General features: G+C 40.5%; 1 protein-coding gene across 4 annotated transcripts in view; it reads left to right on the top strand.

Annotated features, from left to right (window-relative positions):
* The first annotated feature begins 262 nt into the window (after positions 1–262).
* SYNE1 (spectrin repeat containing nuclear envelope protein 1) overlaps positions 263–23705 on the top strand; it is a 566819-nt gene continuing 543376 nt past the window's right edge. For 2 of the 4 annotated variants that reach the window (XM_056125930.1, XM_056125931.1), the window contains exon 1: positions 263–503. In XM_056125930.1, the coding sequence (XP_055981905.1) occupies positions 419–503 (85 nt within the window). In that variant the 5' untranslated portion in view covers positions 263–418. The remainder of the gene's footprint in view (positions 504–23705) is intronic. The other 2 variants (XM_056125932.1, XM_056125933.1) reach the window with 1 other exon arrangement.

The raw sequence follows: 23705 nt of genomic DNA on the forward strand, positions 1-23705 counted from the left end.
GAAAACATGGAATAAAAGTTACTTTTAGCAACCTACTTTGTTATATATGTCTCCTGTGCCTATTCACTTTATCAGTATTCTAAGAAGCCCTAGTAGTTGTTTAGTCCTTTACAGTTTATAAGTATTTTTGCATTCGTTATTGCATTTGGCAAGGAATACAGTTCTCCTTTTTGCTGTGTGTTGGCCTGTGTAGACTTTTAAATATTGTATCTTTTCTGCTTGCTTTTCAGATTCCTGTGTTTAATCTAAAAAGTTAGTCTTAAAAGAAGAGATTCTATCTTTGGGAGCCAATTTCTGCCAGTGCCTGGAATTCCTTTATGACCAGACGAGAAGTTCAGGATGTTTGCTGGCGGGGCGTAGTGTCACACTGTCTTGGGTGACAAGTCTCCTGTGTTAATTTCATGCTTCGGGAGGAACCATGGCGTCCTCCAGGACTGCCACAAGGACACCTAGGTCTCCTCGGACCCCTCGGGACATCGCTAATGTGATGCAAAGGCTGCAAGGTAAGGGGCCCCAAGGCCAGACTTTCTTTTGTCTAAGAACCCTCTAAAGTTCAGTGACAACTGAACTCACAAATCTTTTCAAGTGGCTTTCATTTTTATTCAATTTTATGAAACTACAGCCAGGAATAGAAAAGTGTCTTCGAACTAGTTCATGCTATTTTAAGGACTGTCTTCTGTAGATAAAGACAAAGGCTTTTTTTATTTTTTCTTTCGATTTTGTGTCTGTATTAGCGTGACCTGAATGATAATTCACTGTCTGGTTGGGACTTCAGAGTTATGGCCTGTGTATGAATATGTGTGTGAATGTGAACGTGACTGTGTGAATGTGATGTGTGTGCACATGCGCATGTACGTGCGTGTGTGTGTGTGTGTGTGTGTGTGCGCGCGCGCGCGCAAGTGCGCCCAGGACTTTATGCAGATGCTCTGAGTTACATCCCTGGCCCAAATTTTCCTTCTATAACCAATGATAGTGCAACACCATGACGTGTGCTGAATACAGACAATGAGGACAATGATGGGACAAATGTGTGCTATATCAAATAAATAGATACTAACTACTTATTTGATGCCAACGAGAAATTCCTTACGAACCAGGAAAAAAATTTTTTTTTTTGTGTCACACCCAGCAATGCACAGGAGTTACACCTGGCTCTGCACTCAGGAGTTACTCCTGGCGGTGCTCAGGGGACCATATGGGATGCTGGGAATCGAACCCGGGTTGGCCGTGTGCAAGGCAACCACCCTACCTGCTGTGCTATCTCTCCAGCCCCCGAAACCAGGAAAATCTTTAAGCAAAATGAGACAAAGAGGCCTGGAGGAAAAAGAGCATAATAAAATTAATAAATATTAATTAAGATTAAACCGAACTTTATATTTCATAAATATAAATTAATAAAATTATTAAATAATAATTTTAATAATAGATACAATTAATGGTGACTGGCACTCTGACTGGCATCTAGACTTTCTAGTCCACATTCCACATAGCATCCTCTTTCCTATAGCCAATTCTTTTTTAAAAGTTAGCAGTGAAATTTGTGGCAGCTCACATATGAATCCTTAATTATAAATTTTCTTTAAACATAAATATGTCTCTTGAACCATAAACATCATTGTTTAGGAATATATGAAAATACTTCTTTATCACAATCCAACATCAATTCTCCCGGGGCTCAGATGAATCCTTTTAGAATATAAATATTTGAGTTGAGCAGGGCTTTGCTCTAATCTTTGTCAAGAGAGTTTAAAAATCATGTGATAGCTTGATTTTCAGTTTTCTAGAAACTGCCAAGCAGTCATTGTGGTCCTGCATCAGCGCCCTCATATTATTGCCACAATCCCACTTTTCGTGCTTGTAATGCATTTGGTGTGCAAAGTGATTTCCAGTTGAGTGCTCTTGACTTGCAAATACAGACCAACCTCTTAGATTTGCATATTCCTGCCACAGAAGGCATTCAGCTGTAGAAAGTTAAGGGAATTTCTCTAGACACCACTAGTTTGACTGAAGCCCTTGTAATCATCACATGGTCCCCTTCTCCTGGTCATCTGCTTGGTGTTAGTGTTGCTTGTTGCACATTTGTTGTTGCCAGATCTACTTGGCATGCCAGATAAACAGGAAGATACCAAAACCCAAAACCTTGCTGAGTAAGTGGGTGATCAGACTTGTCCCAAGGCTGGAAACTGGATGTGCCTAGTGCCAAGGAGGCACCATTTCATTTGTGCATCTTCATTTGGGCAGACAGAACACTGAGCTTGGAGTTCTCTTGCTCTGTCTTTGCGTGTTTGTGCTATTATTTTCCGGGGTGCATATTGCTAACCATTTGATGAACACATCTTTGAAATGATGGAAAAATGTTAGAAAGATAATGAAACCAAGTGGCAGAGTTTTCTTGGAGTTATGAAAATTCAGTCCTGAGAATCCTCTAGATGAAATACGTATGGACAATAAAGAAAAGTTATGAAAGGAAGTTTGAAAAAATGGAAAAGTTCTTCATTCAGAATCAGATGACATTCTGATTTGGCTTGAATGAAAAAAATATTGAAGGCCATGAATAGGGTGAGGGAAGAAGAAAGAGGACTGGTGCCTCAATGGTTTGGTTGTGTGTGTGTGTGTGTGTGTGTGTGTGTGTGTGTTGGATGGAAATTGCTTTCTCATGTAGTAGATATAGAATTGTTTTTATGTTTGTGTGTGTGTGTGTGTGTGTGTGTGTGTGTGTGTGTGTGTCACGGTCACGGTCCTCCCGTTGTTCATTGATTTGCTCGAGTGGGCCCAGCAACATTTCCATCGTGAGACTTGGCTGCGTGCAAGGCAAACACCCTACCGCTGTGCTATCGCTCCAGCGTGTGTGTGTAGTGGATATATAGTTAGCTGTGAGCTATGGGAAAGCTTTAGAAAGCACAGCCCCAGTCCCATTCTTGGCCTGTAACAGGGATATCTTATTGCATTCGGTGGTCCTTTCTGCAAATTGTGGACTGCCTCCCCTGTCTTTCCCTCTGAGGATGGTTATGAAGGTCTGGGAGCTAACAGATTAAAAGTGCTTTTAAAAACTCTATGTACTAGGGGTCAGAGTTATAGGACAGCGAGTAGGGCTTTTGCCTTGCATGCAGCTGACCTGGATTTGATCCCTGGCACCACATATGGTCCCACAATCCCTCCAGGAGTGATGTTTGGGTGCAGAACCAGGAGTAAAATCTGAGCACTGCCAGGTGTGTCTCCAAAGCAATAAATAAATAAATAGATATTTTTTAATAAAAAAAACCTACATCATTTAGTATCTGGTAAGCTGCTCTAGAGCCATTAGAGGTTGAAAAATCATGGACTAAAATTGGAGAAGGCCCAAGCCTAGTGATTTGTTGCAAATTTTTCTAGTCATGCAGATTTGGGCAGCAATACTAAGAATTTTATATTCTGAGAACTAGTAATTTTATTATGAAGAAAGTGACTCTGCTTTCTGTACTGATTCCTTTTATTCCTTTCTAATAAACAGATTATAGCATGCTATAGGGTACCTGAGAAGTTTAGAGTGATAAACCTTGAAATTTTGAAGCTCAATTGCCTCGTGCTAGATACTAGTCATCAGCATTTTCTCTTAAAGTATTTTGTAGCTAGAGGCTCTTTGAGGCTACACCGTGGAAGGTCTGGAGGGTCACAGAGTACATTATCTCAGGGTCAGAACAATAGAACAGAGGGAAGGTCATACATCTTGCATGTGGCCAGCATGGGTTCTATCCCCGGCATCCCATATGGTCCCCCAAGTACCTCCAGGACTAATTCCTGAGTGCAGAGCCAGGAGTAACTCCTGAGCACCACTAGCTGTGACCTAAAAAGCAGAACAAAGCAAAAGTAACCAAAACAAAGTGCAATATCTCTTCACTGTGTCATGATAGAAAAATGAAGGAGCTGGAGGTGAAGGGGACTTGGTGGATTTTGTGATTCGCATATTGATTAGCTGGGTTGGTTCTGCTGATTCAGGCGAGGCCCTTTGCTTTTGTCTCACTGTGCATCCTATTGATACTTGCTTGGAGCCCAAGCAAGCCACCTCTCCACCCCTCTGTTAGAAGAGACGTGTCTTCAATCAAGGTCATTTAGTGACCCTATTTAGTGGAACTGCCAAACCAATGCCTGAGATCCTAATAAATGGAAGATTGACATTATTGTCCAGATAATTGATACTCAGGAGGGAATTTATTCAAACACTTATTTTGTTAGCAAGAATTAAAGCTTCTTTTTAACAGAGTTGAAGTCTGGAAGCATATTTTTGTAGACTCCTGCTCCCCAATTTTAAACCTGAATATGTATTCTCAGAAACTAATGCTTCCTCCATCTCTTGGACTTTATTTTCATGTCAGATCCATGTATACCTGAAGAAGTTTTTTTTTTAATCTGAATAATAGAAATTTGGCTTTACTCAACTGTTTATTTAGTTCCCAACCATAATTATTGATTGGTTTTCTGCTTTTAATTTTTGTTCCGAGTGCTAGGAAATTAAAGTGAATCCAGATTGCTACATAATTTAGCTGAGACTGTAGCAGTTTAATATTTCACCTTTGCCAATATTTGTGCTTGTTTGAGCATAATGTTTTATGCTAGGACCCTGAATTATGGATGAGCAGACAGACTGCAATGCAGAATTTCATTTGCTCCTAAGAATAATGAGTGTTTCTGTACTTTCATCAATTTAAAAATAACTTTTAAAGCAAAGACAGGGCAATAATATAATACAGAGTATTAAAATTTTAAATTCCCCTAATTAGAATTTTCTGCTCTTAAGGACATCTGTTTAACAGGTGTCTGATGGAGTCACATTAGTTTACAGTCACATCTAATGGAAGGAATATCTAAACTCTCGAGGCTAGAAATTTCTTTAAGAAAGTAACAGTATATTAAGGTGCTTTATAAATTTTATCTTGCAGAGTAACGTTTACTTAAAAATATTTATTGACTTATCAAATACACCTTTTTTACTAGAAGATAGTATACTAAATTTTAAGGATTTTCATATTAACATGTCTGTATCACTTATTATAGGAGATTGACATTAAGGGAATTTCATACCAAAGTCAGTGGGATATGCCAGAGAAGATTCAAATGCACATACCTAGTTATTCTGTAATAAATGCTTTCTGGTCCAGTCTTTCTGGACAATATAGACAATATAGACAGTTTTAAGTGAAAAACAAAACAAAACAAAACAAAACACCTAGGAATTGACCTCCCATTTGACCCTGCAACTCCACTTCTTGGAATATACCACAAGGGCCCAAAAACAAAATGTAGAAAAGACATTTGCATCCCTGTGTTCATTGTAGTACTATTCACCATAGCCAAAATCTGGAAACAATCCATGGATAGATGACTGGATAAATAAACAATGGTACCTATGCACAATGGAATATTACTTAGCCATTAAAAGAGAAAACCATGCAATTTGCTGCTTTGTGGATGGACCTGGAAACTATCATGTTGAATGAAGTTAGTCAAAGGGAGAGAGACGAACAAAGAATGATCTCTCTCATCGGTGGGATTGGAGAAAAAAGGCATGGAATAAGAAATGCCCAAAGACAATAGATGCAAAGAATATGAGAACGGGCCTTAAGTTGCAAGCATGCCCCCTTGGTGTGGGATGGGGGCATAGGGCACAGATGGGGCTACAACCCTGGTGGAAGGAAAACCACAGGGCAAAAACTTATTTTAAAAAAGAAGTGCTTCTCAGAGAGACTGACTGGGGGTGGGAGGGGGAAATGAAATTTTGGTGGAGGGAAGCACACAGTGCTAAAAGGATTGATGTTGAAACATCGTGTGTCTGAAACCCAATCATGAATATCTTTGTGGGCTGGAGCGATAGCACAGCGGGTAGGGTGTTTGCCTTGCACGTGGCCGACTAGTGTTTGACTAGCGTTTGATTCCTCCACCCCTCTTGGAGAGTCTGGCAAGCTACCAAGAGTATCTCGCCTGCAGGCAAAGCCTGGCAAGCTCCCCATGATGTATTTGATATGCCAAACACAGTAACAACAAAGTCTCCAATGGAGACGTTACTGGGCCCGCTCGAGCAAATCGATGAACAATGGGAGGACAGTGACAGTGAATATCTTTGTAATTTACAGTGACTAAAAAAAAATTAAAGAAAGTTTAAATAAAGTAAAGGTCAAACTTAAGACTTTTAAGTCTTCTGAACAAATTCAAAGAGGAACAAATGAGGAACAGGAATATACACTTTCTCCCAAATAAGTATCTATGAAGTTTGTTCACTGTTGAGTAAAAAAAAAATCATATACTACCTCTAAAAATATATTTTAAAGAAATTAAAAACTTTATGTGTATATAGAGTATTTCTAATATATATTTCTAAGCTTTTTTGGATCACACCTGGCAATGCTCAGGAGTTATTCCTGGCTCTGCACTCAGGAATTACTCCTGGTGTTGCTCGGGGGAACATATGGGATGCCTATGATGGGTATCGAACCTGGGTCAGCTGCGTGCAAGGCAAACACCCTACCCTCTGTACATTAGCTCCAGTCCTCCAATATTTTTAATACCGTGAAATAAAAAAAGTTGTCTGGAAAGCAGAATGACAATAATAGGTAAGGAAAAATAGATTTTTTAAAAAATTTCAGTTTAACCACAGGTAGTGTTGGGAATGGAAGCACTTGCTTTGCTGTAAAGATTCCGTTTTTATTTCCCTCCATCCTTCCTTCTGTTGATGTTGTTGTGATGTCTGGGGATTGTGCACTTACCTTGCTGTGAAACTCACGCGCTTGGTTGTGGTTCTTATTAGGGTCGTCTCTCAGGTTGTGGTGTTAGGCGTTTGATCGTTGGGTCACACCTTTGTTATTACTTTCAGGGAGTTTGTCTGGGTTAGACAAGTTGGTTGTGCTCACCGGGAGTCCTGTTTCTGGCCTCAGTGCTGGTCCCTCTTTCACTTAGGGTGCTCCCCGGGGCCCACATCTCTTTAGTCATAGTGCTTGCATGCACTGGCCCTATTGCATCCAGCAGTCACTGGTACTGCCATAAATCACAGAGAGAGAGCAAGGCTGGCAGGTGAAAGTTCAGCCCTGGAAAATCAATTTGAGGCCTCGAGTTTGCAAATAAGCACTGTAGTCACTGAACCATCTCTAGATTTCAGTTTCTATGTAGAGCCTTGAGAAATGAAGTTTTAGAACTTATGACTAATTTAATGACCTTTCTCACTAAATCACAAAATTGCCAAAAATTTACTTATTATGGGCCCTGGTGACATAGTACCTTTCCTTGCACACAGTGAATCTCAGTTTGACTCTGTTTGACCTAGTTCCTATGGTCCGCCAAACATCACCAGGATAGATCCCTGAGCACAGAGTCAGGAGTAACACCTGAGTACTGCTGGGTATGGCCAATCCTCCCCTCCAACAAATTCATGTGTAACATTTAGGTGACATTCACTTTTGAATTTTAATTGAATCTGCCTACTGTCATTGTTGAATTATAGTATCTTAGTTTTATTTTTTGTTTTGTTTTGTTGCCACACCCAGTGGTGCTCAGAGCTTATTCCTGTGTCTGTGCTCAGGGATCCCTCCTAGTGGAGCTCTGGGGACCATGTAGGGTCCCAGGTGTTTCACCCAGGTCAACCTCGCGCAAGGCAAGCACCCTACCTGCTATACTATCTCTCTGGCCCTCATAACTCAATTTTAAAATTTAACACAAAATGTACTACATCTCTCTGCATTTTGGAACATCATGATTAAATAAATGTTTGAGGATAAAGGGATATATCAAGTTTCTTAATTCAAAAATTGAGAATGAATTTAGTCAAGACATACAAAAGCAAATGATGAAAAAAAAAACCCATCCAATTGCATTCTGCTTAATTTGCCCCTTTTAAAAATTATCCAGCTAACATTTTTATTTAATAAATTCTATTTTTTTTACACCATAGAATCTCTTTAAAGGACACCCATCTGACCTGAATGGGTGACTCATTTGACCTTTTAGAGGATAGTGGTTTTTGTTTCTTCAGTTCCCTAGTAATTGCTAGATTTCTGCTAAATGACATTTTTTTCAATACAATATTACTTCCCCACCCTGGCTCCCAACACAAGAACTGTTGTTTATGTGGACAGAGACATTAGAACAGTTGTAAGTGCATCAAGATTCAATGGGTCCATTAGGAACAGAGGCAGAGGCTGGGATAGTTCACACAGTCACTCAACAGGCTGAGTCATGACAACTTCCTATTCTGTTTTTGCCTGTGTTGCCCTCTCCATCTAAAAGACCCAGAACTGTTCTATTCTATTCTTCCCAGAGTGCCCTTTGCTGTTTGTCATCTGTCCTATTCTTTCCTGGCCTAATGTTTGCTGCCTGATTATATTATTCTTATTCTTCTTATTTTTCCTGTAATTTGGGCCACACCCGACACTGCTCAGGGCTTAGTCCTGGCTCCAGTACTCAGAGATTATTTCTGACCTGCTCAGGGGACCTTATGTGGTACTGATTATGTACTGAGACTAAATTGTTTTGCCCAAGTTGACCTTGGTGTTGGGTTTGTTGGGTTTTTGTTAGGAGACGGATTCTGACATTTATAATGTTTTAAATACATTTTTCATTTCGTCTATGACATATGAGGTGTCCTATATTAAGGCATGTGTCTGTGTAGGATGCCTCATGCTGTCCTTTTAATGTCTTGTTTAATTGAGAAAGTACCTGAGACTTTCAGAATTTGCCAGAGATACTGGCCTCCAATGGCAAAAAAAAAAAAATCAAAAAGAGTAACACATGCTACAATCGTGTCAGCTAGTCAAATGTAAACCAACTCAATTCCAACTGTATACATGTACAGATATTTAATATGGGTGTGTCGAGGTGCATTTTATTGTGCTTGGTAGAGTGAATGGGCAGACCGCTAAAATATAAGAACATTTTGTGGGCTTAAATAAAACATGACATTTGTACCTATTGTCTTCAAATTACTGTATTTCAAATAGCACTTTAGGACTGAAGAGATAGTACAGAGGGTGGGGCCCTTGCCCTGGGTGTGTTGGACTTGAGTTTGAATTTCTGGCTTCACTGTGGCCCCCTAAGCACTCCCAGGGGTCCATCCTTAGCACAACACCGGGAATTTTCCCTGAGCACCACTACAAGTGATGCAACACTACTGCATTACACATTACCCGTATGCGTGATCCAACACTTTGCGTGATCCAACACTACTGCATTACACTATAACATCACTTTAATTTTTTTACTCCTGTTAAGGGGATGCCTTCCTTGAGTATTGATTCTCTGATTGATCAGTATCCCAATTACTTGGCTTAGTTTCCCCCTGCTATCTCCATCCTAAGTGCCTTGAATATATCTTCTTCAACTCCCTGCTAATTGCTAGATTTCTGCTAACTGACATCATTTGCAAAGCCCTGTTGATTGAATCTTCTGTTTCGTTTTGACTTGACGTCTTCAGGGCCAGACTCATATACTGCCTTCTCAAGGGAGGCTTTCTTGCCCATTCAAACAGAAATTCTCCCCTGCATGTCTAAATTTCTTTAGTACTCTGTGGCACTATTTTGGCAAATGTTAGTATTGCTTTGCATTATGTTACATGTTTGTGTCTAATCCACCCACTCCAAATACAAATACCCTGAGGAGGAAATTGTGTCAACTTCACATCAAGGCTCTAGCTGTTGTCTGGCTTAATGCATTTCATAATGCAGATAAGGGCCCGGAGCGATAGTACAGAGGGTAGGGCATTTACCTTACACGCATTCAACTTGGTTATGATCTCCAGCATCCCGTATGGTCCCCTGAGTGCTACCAGGAGTAAATTCCTGAGTGCGGAGCCAGGAATAACCCCTGAGCATCACTGGGTTTGACCCAAAAAGTTTTTTTAAAAAAAAGATAGAGTAAGAAAAACAAAAAACGTAATGCAAATGCTTCCACCACTATTTGAGTGAATATCATATGAATATTTCATAATATATTGATTCAGGATGATGGAAGCAGGAACACTAGGAGAAAGATGATTTTGATTAGTCAGGAGAAATAGAAGAATGATTTCGACTAGCTCTTAAGTGGTAGATGGGGGGAGAAGTGGCACAAGTCTAGATTAACTTTGAAAGTAAAGCCAAATCAGCTTGCTGATGCCTGAAGGTGACATTTGGGAGAGAGAAAGACGAGTCAGTTCCTTTGGTTTTAATCTTGAAATGAGCGAAGAGAAATGGGCTGTTGAGAGCAGAATGAGCAGGAGAAGCTGAGCTCGATTTGGACATGTTACGTTTCAGATGCTGGTGGGTATCCAGGAATGCTGTCGAGTCTCTGTGATGGTTGAGATCATGGAATGGGGTGCAGCTAGAGAAAATATTTGGAAATCATGAGCATGCCTAGTTTTTAGAGAAGTGGCATTGGTTGACACCAGCCAGGGAGCAAGCACAGATTGAGGAGAAGAAGGAAGGCTTGAGAAATAAAATTTAGGAGCCAGAGAAGATAAGACAATGGGTAAGGCGCTTGCCTTGTATGTGACCAACTTGGGTCGGATGTCCAGCATCCCATATTATGGTCCCCAGATCTCCACCAGGACTGATCCCTGAGCACAGAGCCAGGAGTAAGCCCTGAGCACTATTGGATATGTCCCACTTAAAAAAAAGTAGCATTCAGGGCCCAGAGAGTTAGACCCAGGGTTAAGGTGCATGCCTGGCAGGCAGTTGATCCCATTTAAGTCCTGGACACCACAAAGCGTCCCCTAGCATTGAAGGGTTCAGCCCTGGAGCCCAACACTGCCACCTAGCCCTGCCCAGGTGGTCCGAGTAACCATTGGCACTGCGGACCAGAGCAGCAACATGACATTGGGTCATCACACTGAACCATGAGAATTTTCAGGAGGGGACCCAGGCCTCCTGAGCACCAGTTGGGAGTTGGAAGAGCCAAGAATTAAAGAGGGAAAGAAATGCAGTTGTCATTGAGTGAATAGGCCTGAGTTTTCTTTGTAGGAAACTGAGAAGCAGCAGTATGTGTATTGAAGGAAATTCAAGAGAAGGGGAAGGTGATCGATTCTGTTGATGCTGCAAATGTTCCTTGGAGGTTCATGTTTTAAAATGATTAGCGTATATAAAAAGTGGATGTTTTTTTGTGTGATTATTAAGTCTGAGTAAGTACAGAACCATGTGCATTAGCTTAAGCATCCCTGGTGGCAGAATCAAACATTGGTCTGTGTGAGCATTAAAAAGTCACAAGGTCCTTGGCAGTTAATTAGATAAGAGTCGTGTAAGAAACGACAAGCTATAATTCTGCCCTGCATGTAGGGCAGAATGAGAATGTGGAACCTAAGAATAAAAGGTCTTTCACACGGGCACTGCAAAGGTCCCCATCCCTGTGCTGTGGGGGTTCTTCTCTGAGCAGGGGGGTGAGCCTTGAGAACTGCCTACCCATGGATGCTGTTAGGGACTGGATGTCACCGCTATATTTGTCTCTTTCTTCCCTGAGTGCTTCCTCCTGACAGCAATTTTCACTTTCAACTTCTTGACCTTCCTTTTCTAGATTCTTCCCATATAACAAACAAATGGTATTGGTGTTCCTGAGTTGCCGGAAATCTTTATAGAGTTGGTGTCATTTGTTTTTCATTTGCTTTGATCATTGTCTATCTCATTTCTCTCTCTCTCTCTCTCTCTCTCTCTCTCTCTCTCTCTCTCTCTCTCTCTTTCTCTTTGCTTTTTGGGTCATACCTGGTGATGCACAGGGGTTACTCCTGGCTCATGCACTCAGGAATTACTCCAGGTGGTTCTCGGGGAACCATATGGGATGCTGGGAATTGAACCTGGGTCAGCCGCATGCAAGGCAAATGCCGTGCCCACTGCACTATCGCTCCAGCCTTGTCTATCTCATTTCTCTATGACACAGTTTCTTACCAAGAAAAAGGATGATGTGATAAATGTGTGGGCTCTCTGAATATTAGAAGGAATCTGATTATTTCCTTTCCACCAAGTCTGGGATGATATCCTTCTCAAACTACTGTAACTAAATACAGGAAAACTATACTTGTATTTGAAAAAAATTCCATTGTGCTAGCAACTCCTTAAGCTTGCCTGTGTTGAAATCAGATGTGATCCCTTGGGTTGGTCTCTGTAAAGGGACAAAGACCTCACAGATGTACAGGACCTTAAGAGTTCTGTTAATGTGTAATTTATGCTAATAAATACATATAAATGATTTTTATGTAATAATCCTTAGAGTTTAAATTTTATGTATGAATCCTTGTATATGTTGAGTCTTCCAAAAGCAGTTTGAACCTTATTATTTTTCTCTCTTTTTTTAAATTTGAGTCTAATTAGAAATTGAACTTATTTTTTAAATCGTATCCTTCACATTTTAACACATAGCTACTAATCTTTGATCTTCTGTAATTTAATGAAGTATTTAGTCATGATAATTTGAATAGTGGATAAGTTATTGTGGCCATGGAATAATTCTAAAGATAGAAGAAAACATTAAGTTCCTGTTTGTTTCTACTCAAATAAATGAATAGAAATCAGTGACTGTCGCATGCAGGTTGAGGGTCAGATGATTCAGGGGAGATTTTGAATTCCCTGAACTTAGTGGCATTTTCTTAAGTATTTTAAAATGATTTCTATGGTAACATGTTCATTTCTTGTTTTTATCATTGTCCACAATGACCTTTTGAGTGAAAAGCAAACAATTCCTTCCTCTATGATATTATCTTATGTTTACTAAATACTGGTCTCCTCCCACCTTAAAAAAGTTCTTTACTTGTAATTGTACAATTGTCCTCTATTCTTGGGCTTCTTTTCTCCTTATGTGGCCACATTTCTCACAGGCTCTTTGAATCCTCTTATTTGTTAATTCTGTGCTGTATATACTTATTTATTTATGGTTTGGGAAAAGCTTTTAGATTTCCAGGACTTACCTTGTGTTTTGTTGTTGAAGCTCTTATTTTATGAGCTGTAGTTAGTGTTCAATTTCCCCAAATTACACCTGTTACATTATTCACGGTCTTTTTTTTTCCAACTCCTTCGTTTTCTGAAGATTCTTACAGAGGATCTGTGATACAACATATCCCTATAGTTGACATGAGTATTTATTGTTTTGATACTGAAGAGAAGTGTGGCATGCCTTCCCAGAAACCTGGGTGGAAACTAGAATGTTCTTTTAGATATCATAATGAGAGATCTTTCTAAATATAACACTGATCACATATTTTTCCATATTTAAAACCCTACGTAGAGGGTTGGGGATAGAGCAAGTGCATTGTCACAAGATTGCCATGGATAAGATCCTGGGACTTCTCCAGAACACACAAAGCGTAAAAATCAACCAACCAACCAACCAACCAACCAAACAAACAAACAAACAAACGGAAGCCACCCCCCCGCCCAAGGACTCTTACAATGATGTTTCATCACTTTAAAGATAAACTCTGTATTTTGGGGTTACTCCCACTAATGCTCAGGGATTTCAGAGACATTTTCCAGGGATACTGGGCCAGCCAGACCTGATGAGTCACAGCAGGCTGAGGATGATGTCCTCCTTGTGCCCTATGCTCCTAGGGACCTATAGGGTCACACCTGGCTGTGTTCAGAAACCAACAGGCTACATCTGGTGTTACTCAAGGGGCTGTGCACTGCTGAGGATTGAATTGAGGTCAAGCCATGAGCTATATTATCTCCCCAGTCCTCAAGAGAAATGCTTCATATATAAGGGATCTTCACTGTTTGACTCCTATTAAACTTTTATTTTCATCTTTGACCATACTCCATAGACTATGATGTCCCAATAACTCTGAACCATTTCTATGACCCCCTCAAGCTAGCTTTTACCTTCACTTTTACAGCTTCTTGCATATTCTCTCTTGTTCTTTCTCTCCCTTCTGTTCTTCTCTCCCGACCCCATTCCTCAATATTCACGTATTAGTGTGTATTCTTACAAGATTATTCTTTGACGTAGTTATGAATGATCAATATATTATTATGGATAAGAAACAATGTTTAGGTTCTAGGGTCAATTAAAAACATGGCCCCACTCTTCAATACATATCAAGAACATTTATAATGAACATGGAACCACATGTGAGTACAGGGACTTAAAGCAGCTTCTCATGTCAAACGCTCATGAAAACAGCCTGCATCGATGAGACTGGAATATTTAGACCTTGCAAAAGAGAAGTAAAGAGATGGACAGGAGGAAAAAGAAGAGTAAACCATCAGTGACAGACTTTAGTCATTTCTAAATTATATTTGGAATGAATCTTAACGTGAAGGGAGGAGAGAACTCTCATTTCCATTTCAACACTTGACCAGAACGCACACCAGCATCTCAGTAGGATGAGTCAGCTGAGATTCGTGTTAAAATCACTGGGGACCTGGGTATCTCCCTATACTGTTTTCCACCTCTTTTGGGTTCAAAGTGTCATTACAGAAACAGAAGCCCGCATTTAATAAAATGAAGCTTGCCTCTAGTTTTCATCTAAAGGAAATGTTCTTTTGAATGTAATTATTTTTATGTCCAGTTTTCTACCAAGAAATAGGTCAGACCAAATAATTATGATAAGAAACTAGCAATTACTTTTTGTATTTCTGGATGTATTTAGACTAATTATATCCCTTAAATGCCTCTGTCCCTGCCATATTTTTTCAAATTTGGAGGCAGTGTGATCTATGGCATACAAAAGTATTTGGTGGAAATTTCTATCTCTGATATATCTTATTTAGTAAAGTTGTGAAAAATCCCTAAAAAGTGTATTGCTCTTGTGTTTACAAGTCAAAAGGTGTGAGAATTTGAGTTGTGAAAGTTTATGTGTGGAACGCATGGCCAACTTCCTGGGTCTCACAGCAAGAGCCAGATACTCTGAGCTCTTTTTGCACTACTGGTATGTAGACAGATAACCATGGTGGTAGACATCTGTGCCTAATGAACAAATTTTATAATAACTTACGGAAAATATCTTGAAATCAGGTTGCAAATGGGAGGATGTGTTCAAATAGTGCTCCTTGGCACCTTTACTTATTTTCACAACATCTGTTTTCTATGAGATAGAATTCCTGGGCAATATGTCACCCTCTGTGTGATAAGTGGCCCCGTTCCAACTCCCAAGTTCCATTTTTATCAACTCCTGCATCATCATCGTAATCGGACCTACAAAGAAGAACTGTTGATCTTCGTGACGAGCTTATTCTTACAAATGAAGACTTCTGTGTCAAAGCACCCTGGAGAGGAGGAGTTGCTTGCCTTTCCTCAGTGCCCCAGGAGGCTGCCTGTCTACTACTGTGTTTCTGCTTCCTCCTCGGGACTGGCTCTTCCTCACATTCATTCTCATGCCAGGTTTTCAGAACTAGGCCACGTTCTGACAGAACTGCCAATGAGCTCCCCAACTTGCCACACTCCAGATGGTCCACTGGGATGAGGACCACGGTCTGCAGCTCCTGTCTAAGCATGGCTAAGCCACAAAATAGGAAGAAAGGGTGGCAGGATGCAATCTTCCTCCATGCAGTGCACATGGGGAGCACTTATACCACCAATTTATTGATTATTTATTTTTAATTTTTTTTTATTTTATAAAGTAGTTCACAGTATTTCATTACATTCAATATTCAAACACCAATCCTACCACCATTACACCTTCCACCGCTATACTTCGGATGTTTTCATCCTGAAAGCCAACCCATGCCCCAAAGCAGACCCGAAATAATCTATTTTGTACTGTTTGTTATGAAAAACCACTGAAAGTGCTACAAAAAATATCCTTAGAGGAAAGAGTGTGGAGATTGTTGTATTTAACCCAGGGGCCATTAAGACCTTCTATAAGAGATCACAAACATGTTGTTAAAGGTTGAGCCTTGTGTAATTTTTATATTTATATGTAACACTGTCCTCCCGTTGTTCATCAATTTGCTCAAGCGGTCCCAGTAATGTCTCCATTGTGACTAGTTGTTACAGTATTTGGCATATTGAATACATCATGCATAGCTTGCCAGGCTTTGCCATATGGGCGAGATACTCTTAGCAGCTTGTGGGTCTCTCCGAGAGGGGCGGAGGAATCAAACCCAGGTTGGCCATGTCGGCCGCGTGCAAGACAAATGCCCTATCTGTAAAAAAATGTATATTTACCTCTAAGATTGGTTGCCTCCTACCTTGAACCTAATCATATGTGGTGTAGTACTCTTGCAGTCTGGGTAGGGTGTGTGGTATGAAGTGTCCAGGAGGAGGTTCACTTGTGGGTGAGGCTCAGCCCGAGCATGTGGAGAGCAGCTGTGAGCATGGCAGTGGTTGAGTTCTGGAGGCTACCAAGGCTGGGTCCCTTAGGATGGGCAGAAGTCTCACCCACCCTGCTCTAGGGCACCCTGAGTGAAACATCCTGGTGTAGGGTCTGGCAGCATGGTTATGGCGAGTGTCATGTTATGATCCCTTCCACGAGAGAAGGATGTGAGATTTGTATGGTGGCCAATGACAAGATTATCTGGCACCAGGGCCAGAGAGATGGTACAATGGATAGGGCATTTGCCTTGTACATAGCCAACCCAGGTTCGATCCCCGGAATCCCATATGGTTCCTCAAGCACTGCCAGGAGTAATTCCTGAGTTCAAAACTAGGAGTGACCCCTGAATATCACTGGGTGTGGCCCAAAAAGCAACATTATCTGGTACCAGCCAGAGGAGGCTTATGGGTGTGACTGCTAAGTCACTGGAGACAGGGGGTACGGGCAGAGTATCTTCGTTCCCCATCATTTTGAACCCAGAGTTCTCAGTCACAAAATCCCACATACTGGGTTTTTCCAGAGACTCACTCATGGGTGTGGCTTGACCCAAGCATGTAGAGAATGGCCGTGAATATATTCCACCCACCAGTTTATATGGTTAACCTACTCTTCACTGGACTGGAGAGAGCAGCTGTGTGTTTCCCATTCTAGATATCCAGGAATATTAATTGTTGATGCTTACCTTCCTGAATTTCACGACTTCATATTGGTTTGTAGATAGTATTAACTACTTTGTATAGTGTATTTTGTCCTTTTTACTTAAATCTCACCAGAACACTGATGGAAACATACAGCTCCAAGAATAATAACAGACAAATGTCTTAAATTCTCGAAAGCCCAAGTTATAATCACAACTCTAAAAATTTCCTTAAACATCTGTATTTAAGAAAGTAAGACCCATCCTCTGCTTAAACTATAAAAGAGAGCCTGTCTGTTCCCAAAACTATGTGCAGTGTCATCCTGGACATAGTTTTAATTGGCTTCATCATTGATGTCTCAAACATAAAGTTTTCTTAGGGAAATGTTGAACCAATCAACCACTGGACCACAGTGCTGTAATGTATTTCTTTTTGGCAGAGTATCTTATAACTAGCTACACACTGATGCAAGTTCTTACCTATTTGATAAATATACCTTTAGTTCCTTTTATCTAAAATCACTAACAATGATAGGTCGCATTCTCCTAGCCCTGAAAGAGCATTGAATACGGCTCTTTTAAAATCTCAGGCATAGGAAGATGGAGACATTACTGGTGCCTGCTCGAGGCAATCGATGAACAACAGGATGATCGTGATCGTGATCTAAAAATCACTTCTTACTATTGTTGGAACTAAGATTGTTGATGCAAAATACCCAGCACTTCCGTTACACTGGAAGGACAATGGTCCTTTGAAATACCAAGGTCTTCTGTTTCTGGTTTAAGACCATGTTGGCAACAAGAAGTAAGTCCAATTGGAAGATTTGGAAAGTGTGTACTTTGAATTAAAAGTATCTTTCATAAACTCGTTTTTATATTTAGCATTCCATCAGTGAAATTAAAGTAAAAAACATTAGGTTTCTGATTTTCCCAAAATTTAAATAGCTTTTTCAGATTATAAAAATACAGTATCTTAAAATTAACCAACTTAGGAAATTATAAAGAACAAAATGATAATTTTTCTCAACATTATGATATAGATGTAAGTGAAATAGGTGATAGAGAAATAGATAATAGATTCAAGTTATTATGGAGAGGTAACAGAGAGAAGTATTTTATTTGATGGCATCACAGGTGTTTTATAATACCCATACACAATGTGAGGATAATGGATTCACATCATGAATGTTGTTCCATTATTTATGAAATGTTTAAGGAGAATATATTGTTCACATCTTAATGCATCAATAAACATAAATCTATGACAACATTGAATAGATAAAGTGTTCCACTTTAAATATGGTTTGGTTTAACTAATATGTTGTATATCATTTTGTGTGTAATCTCTGAGCCACATTCCTAACCTAGGTTTATGATTTTTTAAAAATATGTTTTTTCAATAAAATATTTTTATATATTTTTGTTTTGCTTTTGGGGCCACACCCAGCAGTGTGCGGGGCTTGCTCCTAACTCTGTTCCCAGAATTACTCCTGGTGTGGTATCAGAAAACCATATGCTATGTTCAGGATTGACCCTGGAGTGTCCACACGCAAGGCCAGGACCCCACACACTGTACATAGCTCTAGTCCTATGAAATATAACTTTAAAAAGCATGTTAGTGGAAGATTTTCTAAAGGTATGTGGTTGTGAAAGTCTAATGATCATTATCAATCATTTAAAAGTTTGACCGTAAGTTGGTATAAAATTCCATAGTATGGAATATTTTCAAACGAAGCCACCAGACTTTTTCTTCAGCATTGGGCAACCCACTTAATCTGGAGATAGAGCAGCTGTCTTGGTATCCACATTTTCCTGAGTGGAGTTTCTGAAAGGATATTTAGGTCAGGGAAAGGATAGATCCTTTCCTATGGTTAGATTGATCCTGTGGGCTAGAGGCAGAGGCAAAGGCTTCATTTTCATTTCTCTCAAATAGCAACATTATTTTTGTGAAATAAGACTGACTCCCTTTTCAGAGACTGCACTCATTTCTGAAAATAATAAGCACGAGTCCAATGTAATATCGAGACTACAGAGGTATTGAAGATTTTATTTTTTTCCTTTTCCTTTGAATCACTCAGACAACTGTCTCAGCTTCCAGTTACATGCTGTGAGCGGAAGTGAGAAGTTGCGGGTATCTTGAGAATAAGTTTCGCCTCATGTTTTGGCTTTGACCACTTCACCCGCTGGGTACTTGACTTGGCTGTCCCCTGCTGTTTTTGCTTTCTCTCAACTTATCTCATCTTTGCTTTTATTTTGTTCCTCAACCTTTATGTCCTGCCATAAAAAACAAACAAACAATCAAAAAAAAACTGGTCTCTGTTTCTTCATATTAGCTCTTCGTCTTGGGCTCATTCATTTTCTCACTCCGCTTTCTCTCTGAATAAGCAACTGCTTAAAACTCGACAGGTACATGACAGAAATATGACAGCCCTGGGTCTTCCTTCACAGGAACTCTCTCTATTTATATCCACCGTGTTCCAGAGAGAATTGAAATAAAAATACATCCAACCAAACACAATTTGTTTTGAAACGAGAAAGTGAGCAAAGAGAGTTCTCAGAAAAATATGACTAAAGATAGCTTTATGTGAAGTTTTTCTGAAACTTCAGGAGATGGTAGAGTTAGACCAGTTTGGTGGAGGAGCAGAGAGTGGGGAAGAAGTTTGAGTAGCTTTTTCCTTCTCTTGATGAAGGCGAGACTTCAGCATCCATGGAAAGAGCAGAGCACTGCCAGGGGTCAGGGGATTCTGCGTGATTACATTTCATTCCTACTCCACTGCTAAGTCAAGTCATCCCAAGTCACTTGACAACATAATTCGTAATCTTTGCTCTGGCTGCCCAAAGTGACTCGCTACTCTGGATTTTAAGTTCTTTTTTTTCACTGTGGCTATTTAGAAGGGTGAGTCCTACCTTTTCTCGTGTGGCTTAGGATATCAGTTTGATTTGTTTCCTTTATGCCTAATCAAGAAGTCTCAAAAGCACTGGGTGTTATGTCAACCTCAGACAACTGCCTCATTTTCTGAGATTCTTCTAAAATGTATGGATTGGTCCACAGTTAGGAATAGTTTGAATTAGGTAAGACAATTTCTTTAACTGAATGCAAAGTCTTTTCATTAAAAAATAATTTATTTATTTTAAATCAGATCAGTGAGATATACAGTTACAAGGTTGTTCATGACTGGGTTTCAGTTATATAATATACCCATCCCTTTACCAGTGCACATTTCCTCCTTCTCTTCCTCCTCTTCCTTCTCCTCCTCCTCCTCCTCCTCTTCTTCCTTCTCCTCCCTCTCCTTTTCCTCTTTCTCCTCCTTCTTCTTCTTCCTCTTCCTCTTCTTCTTCCTCCTCCTCCTTCTCCTCTTCTCCTCCTTCTTCCTCTCCCTTCCCTCTCCTCTCCCTCTCCTTTTCCTCTCCTTCTCCTCTCCCTCTTCCCATCCCTTTTCCTTCCTTCCTTCCTTCCTTTCTTCCTTCCTTCCTTCCTTCCTTCCTTCCTTCCTTCCTCCCTCCCTCCCTCCCTCCCTCTCTCTCTCTCTCGCTCTCTCTCTCTTTCTCTTTGGGCTTTATGGTTTGGAATACAGATACTGAATGCTAAGTATTATTGGCTCTAATATTGTTCAAGTTCTGGCAAGATCAAACTGGCATCATCATCCATAAATCTTGTTCCCAAATAATTAGCAAAAGCCTATCTTTATCCCATTTGTAAGTGTTTAATTTTCTGATGAATTTCTACCAATGTGTCTGATGTAGGTAGAAATACTGCACGGAGCTTCTTATATATACTACCCTATGTCCTGGAGTCACTTAAATGAGTAAGGTACCCTTATTTTAGGCTTCACTAGGCTAACAGTGCCATTTTCTTTCCTAAGTTCTCTTTGGTGTTTTCCTAGGTTTGGGAGGTTTGCAGCTTTGAGATGCGACATACATGGGAATGATTATTATATATTTTATTAAGAAATTTAAAAAATTATTTTTATCATCAAAATATTATTCAGTCTGCCAGACAATTCTGAACTGAATTACCATTTTTTCATGGTTTTGTTTAAGAAGTCACTTTCAATTTCAAGGTTTATAAATTCATATTTGAATTGATGAGAACTATTCAGGTGGTATTTTTAAAATGACATAATAAACCATATAGAGGAAAAATTTCCTTTAGTGGTATTCCTTCCCATTTCCCAATTCCTCTGTGATTAGAGAATTTAGACTACCTAAGACAAAACCAAAAAGAAAGGAAGAATAAAAATAGTAAAAGTCAGAACTCAAAGATTGTCATAAATTAGAAGGAAAATACAGAGGCAGAGTTTCAATAGATCCATTCATTTATTTTCTAAAAAAATTATTGCCACCAATAAACACTTCAACCACAACAGAAGATAGTTATTGTAGCTTCTCTTTGATCAATTTTTTTAAATTATTATTATAACTTAGTTAGCATGGCTGAAATTTGATGTTTATGGTATTGATGTAGGCTGGAGCGATAGCACAGCAGGTAGGGTGTTTGCCTTGCACGTGGCTGACCCAGCCAACACGAGTTGGCTCTGCCCCTCTTGGAGAGCCCAGCAAGCCACTGAGAGTATCTTGCCTGGCAAAGCCTGGCAAGCTATATGTGACGTATTCATATGCCAAACACAGTAGCAACAAGTCTCACAATGGAGATGCTACTGGGCCCGTTCGAGCAAATTGATGAACAACCGGAGGACAGTGCATTGCAGTGCAATGATATTGATGTACAAAATTACTGTACTCTCTCTCCCCCTCCAAATGTCCAAGATCTTCCACTGACCTCATGTCACTGCCAGTCTGATCTTTTCTGCTTCCTCTCACTGCACTTTTTATAAATGTTGAATTTGTCATTGCTCTAGACTGTTTATCCTCTTGTTTTGTCTCTCTGTATTCCACAAACGTGTGAAATCCAGGGTCTGTTCTTTTCCTTTAGTCTAGTTCAAAACTTAGCACCAAATTCTACACAGGAAATAAAGAAGACACCAAAAAGAGGGAGAGGTTATTCATTGTTTTTCAAAAAACATTTTTCCAATGATATTCTCATTTTTCTGGTATTTCAATAAAAGCTCTTGTTTGGAAGGAACATTTTTATGTCCTTGTGTCTAAAAGGAAGCTCTGTAAAGGTGATACTTGTTTGGACCCCCGTCCCGTCTCTTCTCACCTAGGAGGAAGCAGCTGTTCCTCTAGGCTCTCACCATCTGTCATCATGTTTTATCACCTCTTTTAGGGTTGTTTTGTGGCTGTTGTGCTTTTGTTTTGCTTTGCCACATTAGAGCTAGCCTCTTATTACTAACCTATTTATTTTTGTTACTCTATGTGGTGGTCGGGACTTGCCAACTGCTATGACAATTAATACAGTCACCAGTTGACAAATACTTTGATACTTTGCTGGCTCTTTGAAAGAGAGACACTTCAAATAAATTCCTGAATATTGTTAAGCCCCATAGGGTTTTGGGGTTAAAATCTAGAATAGGGCCCTTGGTCTTCCAACTAGTTCGCATATTTCCAGTAACCCTCATTTCCCTTCCAGATATATCAGGTGACTTTCCTTTCCAGATACCATTTTAAGAATTTAGTACTCAGGGGTATGGTGCCACCAGCAGGTCAATCTGTACCTGTGAGACGAGTGCATCAGCAGCCTGATGGTACCTTCAGGCTTCTAGATACCCCAAAATTGCTGCTGTGCCTTTGGCCAGAGTGCAACAACTTGGGGCCAAGTTCACCAAGAAAATAAATGGCCAAAAGTTAGGTATGTGGGAGATACACCCACATGCAATCTCTGGCTCAGCTATATAATTGGAGACAAGGCCTCTCTGGTTCCTGATCAAACTGCTTAATGGCCTTGATCACAGAGACTCAGAAACAAATCTTGGAACCAGCGGCTTTTGGCAGAAATGTGTCCGGTCCCTACAGTAAGTTACTGGCACTGGGTCACCCCAGGTGGGAATAGGTTTCGTGCCTTTGCCTGTTCACCCTGGCAGCTCGGTGGCTGCCATCCTCCAGAGGCCATTGGACAGTCAGGTTTGGGCCTGCAGTGATGGGACACGCGGGAGCTCATGGGATGGGGGTGGAGCCGGTCCTTTCCTCCCTGCCCCAACGAGACCCCCAAGTCACCATCTGCGAATGGCCTCTCTGGCTCCTGATCAAGGTGCTTAATGGCCCTGATCCAAGAAACTCAGAAACAAATCTTGGAACCCAGTGGCTTTTGGCAGAAATGTGTTCAGTCCCCGCAGTCAATTACTGGTGGGCACTGGACCACCCCAGGGGAGAAAGGGTGCTGTTCCTCTTCCTGATCCCCCTTGGTGGCTTGATGGCTGGAATCCTCCAGAAGCCATTGGACAGTCAGGTTTGGACCCCCAGTGACGAGACATGTGGGGCATCATGGGATGGGGGGAGCTGGCCTTTTCCTCCCCGCCCCAACAAGACTTCAAGTTGCTGCCCACAAATGGCCTCTTTGGCTCCTGATCAAGCTGCTTAATGGCCATGATCCCAGAGGCTCAGGAACAAATCTTGGAACCCAGCAGGTTTGGCAGAAATCTCTCCAGATTTAATTGTTAAAATTTTAGAATTCCAAAATTGTGCGGCCTCAGACATCATATGTTACTCATAACCAGCAATAGAAAACAGATTTTCTACAGTTGCCTTTTTGGCAGATCTGAGTGTTAGGGTAAAACCCCAAATAATAATGGTGGGTCTGGTGTCAAAATATTGAATGTAATCAAAGTAGAGAGAGAGTGATGTGGAAATCACCTGCCCCACAGGTAGGGGGAGGGTGTGGAATGGGGGGTATACTGGGGTTTTTGGTAGTGGAGAATGGGCACTGGTGAAGGGACGGGT

Source organism: Sorex fumeus, unplaced genomic scaffold (assembly GCF_029834395.1).
Source record: "Sorex fumeus unplaced genomic scaffold, SorFum_2.1 ptg000061l, whole genome shotgun sequence".
NCBI classification, from domain to species: Eukaryota; Metazoa; Chordata; class Mammalia; order Eulipotyphla; family Soricidae; genus Sorex; species Sorex fumeus.